The 6,814-nt window shown below is 40.2% G+C and overlaps 2 protein-coding genes across 6 annotated transcripts in view; both read left to right on the plus strand.

The window, feature by feature from the left end:
• The window catches only part of LOC136263100 (uncharacterized), a 2,404-nt gene extending 2,280 nt beyond the window's left edge, over nucleotides 1-124 (plus strand). For both annotated transcript variants that reach the window (XM_066057587.1, XM_066057586.1), the window contains one exon: nucleotides 1-124. This exon is cut by the window's left edge and continues 415 nt beyond it. The gene's annotated coding sequence lies outside the window, so the exon portion shown is untranslated.
• LOC136263093 (WD repeat-containing protein 89-like) overlaps nucleotides 1-6,814 on the plus strand; it is a 40,059-nt gene that overhangs the window by 33,092 nt on the left and 153 nt on the right. For 2 of the 4 annotated variants that reach the window (XR_010704459.1, XR_010704460.1), the window contains 6 exons: nucleotides 4,637-4,723; nucleotides 4,807-4,851; nucleotides 5,222-5,310; nucleotides 5,858-5,963; nucleotides 6,017-6,103; nucleotides 6,592-6,749. Coding sequence is in view for 2 of the 4 variants with exons in the window: in XM_066057573.1 (XP_065913645.1) it covers nucleotides 4,637-4,723; nucleotides 4,807-4,851; nucleotides 5,222-5,310; nucleotides 5,858-5,963; nucleotides 6,017-6,103 (414 nt within the window). In the remaining 2 variants the exon portion in view is untranslated. The other 2 variants (XM_066057573.1, XM_066057574.1) reach the window with 2 other exon arrangements.

The following is a 6,814-nucleotide window of genomic DNA, read 5'->3' on the forward strand; positions in this document are numbered from 1 at the left end:
GATGTTATAGGACAGAATCAGATGATGCTGAGAATGCTAATGGATTAAATGTTCAAATATTTTTAGTTTCACTACAATAAATTATTGTATATTTTTATCGTTTATATATTCTATTCTGACCAGACATGGTAATTTATCTCATTGGCAGTTTTATTGAGAAATGTAATTTTTACAAACTGGCTTACATTTTGCTGGTACGCTGTGTTCAGTAGTATCACATGAGCTTTGAATTGTTTGCATGTGATCTCTGCTATGATGGAATTTGATGTGATAATTAACAAAATAATTTGTGGGGAGGGGGGACGGAAAAAGTGTCAACAACAGACATGTGTGGTTTGGCTCAAGTTTGAAAAAGGCTTTCTTTTTGGTGTATGATACTACAGTTTTGTGGTCTCCCAATATGGATTGTATGGTGATTGGCCGTAATTATTGTGTCGGGCATTTGAACGGAATGATTATGAAATTTTTAGCAGCCAGTGTTACAAATGAGCCAAATTTGAAAATCGCTTCCATGATTTGTTAAATGAGGATCCAGCTCAATGTGTACAAGTTATAGTCTAGTTATGCCACTGCTTTTTGTTACTGTTGACTTTGCTCTCTACATTAGTGTCCGCAACGTGAAATTTCGACCTCCGAGAATCAACTACCAAACCACCCACAAATGCTAGGCTAGGTACCACTTAGAAAACGCCAGATTGGTGTTATTTTTCATTAACGTCTTGTCGTGCAAATCGGCGAATATGCTTACAAATTACGAGATTTTTTGCTATATCTTCAAGTAAATGTCTTTTAAAGCTATAATATGCACTCTCAACCTTTCTTACTAACTGTATTCTAAACTAAAACCATCAGTGGCTGCATTGTCTGGAGCGATTTCTAGCCGCAGCATCGCGAAAATGAAATTTCGGACTCGAAAAAAGTTTCGATGCCACTGAAGCACACAGTAGAGATGCCAAAGTAACCCTCCCAGGTCAAACTGGTCTGGCATGGATCCAACTACTACCACACCAAATATCATGGAATTCCAAAATTGTTTGCCATCTGGCTGAGCTCGACGGATGTCAAAAATTCGTCAAAGATGCCGATTTTATTCACTGACGGGGACCTTTGCTAGCCAGATGTGCTAGTTTACTTCTCAAAAGCTTACTAGACCCATAGCCAGTAGCTTTCATTCATAGGGTTGGTCTGGCAGCTCTTCTAGCGACATCAAAAACCAACAAATGCCGATATCCACGAATTTTGCCGATATCGACCAATTTACAATGCGTTAAAGAAATCTTGCACATCAAACGTGATGCTTTGCCTCTCTAAAGTCATGCTGCATCCTTGTTTAGTTATATTCGTCCATAGGGTGGCACTGGCGGCTCTCTTATCGAGGCCAAAATCCATCAAAATGCCCATCTCACCATTTGTCATCAGTTTTAGGAAGTTTTAGCTACAAGTCAAACATACTGGTTTGCCTCTCTAAATCTTTACTGGACATTTCAATCACCTTCGTCTGTGTAGGCACCTTTCTTCAGTTTCTTGAAAATGTCAGAGCACGCCAATTGGGCGCAACCATCAACACCACTTACTGCTTATTTTGTTTCATTGATTCCACGAAAATCCAGCAGAAATATTACATAACCCAACTGGAATTAGTCTAGTTTAAAATATCCACCCTTCGGAACTCTACACGAATGGAAATTTCGATTGTGGTTTTTGATAATCGGAATTTTCATTTCGTAATCATTTGTATAAACCTGTAGAGTACAATATTTAGAGCTAGACTAACTCCATTTTCGCTCTATTACATTTCTGCTGGTTTTCCTGTCATTTTTGCGTGGAACCAATAAAACAAAATAAGCATTAACTGGTATTGGTGGTTGCGCCAAATTGGTGTGCTCTGACGTTTTCAAGAGACTGAAGAAAGGTGCCTACACAGACGAAGGTGATTGAATGGTCCAGCAAGGATGCAGAGAGGTAAACCAGCATGTTTGACTTGTAAAACTTCCTAAAACTGATGACAAATGGTGAGATGGGCATTTTGATGGATTTTGGCCTCGATAAGAGAGCCGCCAGTGCCACCCTATGGACGAATATAACTAAACAAGGATGCAGCATGACTTTAGAGAGGCAAAGCATCACGTTTGATGTGCAAGATTTCTTTAACGCATTGTAAATTGGTCAATATCGGCAAAATTCGTGGATATCGGCATTTGTTGGTTTTTGAGGTCGCTAGAAGAGCTGCCAGACCAACCCTATGAATGAAAGCTACTGGCTATGGGTCTAGTAAGCTTTTGAGAAGTAAACTAGCACATCTGGCTAGCAAAGGTTCCCGTCAGTGAATAAAATCGGCATTTTTGACATCCGTCGAGCTCAGCCAGATGGCAAACAATTTTGGAATTCCATGATATTTGGTGTGGTAGTAGTTGGACCCATGCCAGACCAGTTTGACCTGGGAGGGTTACTTTGGCATCGCTACTGTGTGCTTCAGTGGCATCGAAACTTTTTTCGAGTCCGAAATTTCATTTTCGCGATGCTGCGGCTGGAAATCGCTCCAGACAATGCAGCCACTGATGGTTTTAGTTTAGAGTACAGTTAGTAAGAAAGGTTGAGAGTGCATATTATAGCTTTAAAAGACATTTACTTGAAGATATAGCAAAAAATCTCGTAATTTGTAAGCATATTCGCCAATTTGCACGACAAGACGTTAATGAAAAATAACACCAATCTGGCGTTTTCTAAGTGGTACCTAGCCTAGCATTTGTGGGTGGTTTGGTAGTTGATTCTCGGAGGTCGAAATTTCACGTTGCGGACCCTATCTACATATATGAGCCACTATGTTATCTACTTGATGAATTACTGCTGCATGGTCCATGGGATGTAATCTATGATGATGATGATACAATAATTTAGTGATGTATACTCCACATAAGCTGAGAAGTGTCCTGTCATATTGTTAGCACTGTACATGTCTGTCAAATCTGGTAGTGTTGTAATGACAAGTTGTATGTAATACAGGTGAGGTAGACTGCTCTATTAGAGTAATCTCGTTCTTTTGTGATAGTTAAGTCTTCTCAGTGCCCCAAACAGCTACCTTGGTTGTTTTGATGGTAGCTATACCTCTCCCCAATGGAGCAATACAAAATATCACCCAATAACTATCTTCATTTATCCTTCATGACAGCTGGCCAGTATTGGTTAGGTGTGGCCAAGCCCATATATGTCTTCAGACTAACCCAAAACCCTTCCAACAAGTTTTAATGATTTTTTGTTGTTTCAGTGAATTTTCTACTGCCTGACTTACTGACTAACTGATGCTTCCAGGTAAGCATAACTCAGTAATGGATAAGAATACAGGCTTGATTTCTTCTCTGTTCAATGTTGTTTTGTCCTCAGACATGCCTTTTCACCAATCGCAATATATGATACGTACAATACACACGTCATGGACTTCCTTTCGTCCTTCTTTGTGTCCCAGTTATTTTCACTGACAATACAAGGTGAACGATACTGTGATATGGCTTCCCTGTACTATTGTAGCTATCACACTAAATTCCTGTATTTTCCACATTCACTGGATTGATTGTAGACACTGTTCTTCATTTGTGACTGGATCTACGAAAACCGTTCTTATCGCCCAAGACAGGAAGTTTGATTTTTTCACACAAACACAAAGCTTAATGAATGTACTATCAAATTTCACTGTCACAGTCGACCAGAGTAAAGTGGTCTGCTTTTGCTGGCTGCTTTTTTAGAGCACAGTGGCGAGCCGTATGTGTGGTCTGGGGTCTTGATGGAGCCCTGGCCAACCAGGAGATGGCTGTGTGTGGCTGTACAGCTCCGTGGTGTTGGACAATGACCTGTGCTGTAAATTTCCTTTCATTTTAGCCAGTTCTGAGCCCTGAATGGCCTATAACTTGGCCTAATTCATCCCAGCACGTTTCTTTTCAATTTTGAACACCATTTTGCCCGCCTTCCAGGGCCCCCACCTCCCACCCTTCTGGAGCTCGCCTGATACAGACAACCTCGGTTTAAAAACTATCTAAAATGGCGGGAAACTTAGCTGTTGACTACTTCTTCAGTGGATGACCAGGAAGGTAAGAAATTGTTGTGAAACGTGTGAAAATTTGGTATGCGTAGCTACCACAGCTACAACACACTGAATATTTAAAACCGACGTTTCTCGGTACTTTTAAATGGACGATAATACCGGTTTTCCCAGAGACAGTCACATTTGTAATGGAACATAGCTCCATAGTGGCCACTGTATTTGCCCCATAATGGCCACTTCACTTCTCAGTAATGGATGGTTGGGGCATGCGTTCAGATGCAAAATTAATGTTATGGACCATTTTTTTTCTTTTAGTGTAGCATGCGTGGGTTCAGTAGTCATAATTGTGTTATAAAAAGTAAGCATACATACAGGTAGAAGGAAAATTCAGAATTTAAGTTGGATTATGAATCAAAGAGAAATAAGTAGTATAACAAGAGAGATCATCTATACCTACAGATAATGGACATTCTATACTTAATGACTTTTCCTTATAATTGTTGTAATAACTATGATAATTGTTGTAATAACTATGATAATTGTTGTAATAACTATGGTAATTGTTGTAATAACTATGATAATTGTTATTCATCTCCTCAGGCCAACCTTGGATACTTTGGTCCTCAATATGAGTATGTGTACAGCCTAACACATACTGAAACCTTCCATGTGTGGAACGCCCTGCAAGTGAGCTGAGATGTGTTATTGTTGTGATGTGCTGCTGCTGCTGGCTGCTGCTGTTGTTGTGATGGGTTATTATTTCCCTGCAGGCTAACTTGTTATCCAATCAGAGAAGTGTACGAGAGTTGTTACTGGTGAGATAGTGAGGGGTTATGGGGGTTGCCTCTATGAAGTTGTTCATGTGAGGGGTAGGGAAACTTCACACAAAATGATCTGGGCATGAGATCTATGACGTAGTAATTTAGTAAACATTCACTTAAGCAACACAAACCATGAGCTAACCTTGAGATCATCTTTTAGTGTGTGACAACAGTTTAGTTTTCATAATGATAAGATTGAAACTAAAAATGTGTTTAGCCGTTGGTTATGGTCTGTTGTACTCACATGAGCCTTCGTTTTCCCTTGTCTCACATGAGCCTTCATGTTCCCTTGTCTCACATAGTTGCCAAACATTTGGTAGCTGTTGGGACAGTATAACCATATTCCATATTATGGTCTATACAGGAGAAACACAAACTACAAGTAGACTATCTGGTCGACTGTACTTACAACGAAGCCACCCAGAGGTTGTTTATCGTTGCCGGGGACCACAAGTATGTTGCTATGTGTGTAGTGTGATCCTATGACACATGTTAATGCCACTGGGGATATTGTTATCATCGTTTGTATCAGTTAAAGAGTAAACTATTTGGATTATTTGACCGTGTAATTCTTACTAATCTCTACCTGTGCTTTTTGTACTCTACTGAGAGGTTTTGTGTAGTAATAATATAATCTAGCGGTAGTGACACTCTATTATCACAAGTGTGTCAAAGTGACATGAGGAGGAGGGGGAGGATATTGTCATGTCACCTTTACAGTAGTAAGGTATATGTGACGCACAATGTCACAAGTGTGCCTCTGTAACATAAAGGAGTGGGGAAATTGTTACTAGTCATGTCACTATTACAGTGGTAGGGTATATGTGACACACAATGTTACTAGTCATGTCACTATTACAGTGGTAAGGTATATGTGACACACAATGTCACAAGTGTGCCTCTGTAACATAAAGGAGTGGGGAAATTGTTACTAGTCATGTCACCATTACAGTGGTAGGGTATATGTGACACAGTGTTACTAGTCATGTCACTATTACAGTGGTAGGGTATATGTGACACACGCTAATGTCACAACAATTGTCCCTGTCGAGTGCCTGTCAGGTGGACACTCTGCTACTGTCAGGTGTGCTCATTGGGACCACAAGGTAGGTTTGGTATTGCCATAGTGATGAGATCATGTGATCCTCCCCACTTGTAGCATGACTCCATAGTAACTGGTGGAGAAGACGCGTTACTATGTCACTGGCAGGCTGAAGAGTTGATTAGTAATTCTGACTTGCAGCAGGTGTGTGTGCGTACGTGCGCGTGTTGGACAAGTGTGTGTGTGTGTGTGTTGGACAAGTGGTTCAATGTAGTCAGTGTCAGAGATGCTTCAAGAGCAGAGGGGGTTGTCAGTACACAAGACCTTGCCCAACAACTTCAACCTTTTCAGATTTGTTTCCTTTATAAGAAAAGCTCTCTGTGTTGTGTGTTGTTGGTACCATGGTATGGTTATACAAAGGTGTTTGCCATATATATATACATATATAATATCAAGAGTTATTATTAACTCTTGATAATATTATATATATGGATAACATACCCATATATGGCATATACTGTTGCACAGGCACAATGTGGAGTCTATGGAATTTATAAACCCACAAGTGATGAGAGGAGAGGAGGGGCCTGACGGTTATAAATTTCATAGACCACACATTGTGCCCGTAATCCCTTATAACTGATTTATATTACACTTAAATTACTTCTTCCATAGCTTTTTTTTTCCTGTAGCATCAGTTAAAGTGGTCCCAAGCCTTAGGATAGGGACAACATACCTGGTGCCGTGGGTTACTGTACTTGAACTTGTAACAGCAGTGTGTAGCAAGGTGCTCCCTGCTTGCAGTTTACATTAGTGTCACCCCAACCCTAAGGCTTGGAACCAGATATACGTTAGTACTACCTATCTTACATCACTTCCTGTTTTACAGCAGTGTGTGTGTGTTTGTTTATGTAG

Source organism: Dysidea avara, chromosome 8 (genome assembly GCF_963678975.1).
Source record: "Dysidea avara chromosome 8, odDysAvar1.4, whole genome shotgun sequence".
In the NCBI taxonomy this organism is placed as follows: Eukaryota; Metazoa; Porifera; class Demospongiae; order Dictyoceratida; family Dysideidae; genus Dysidea; species Dysidea avara.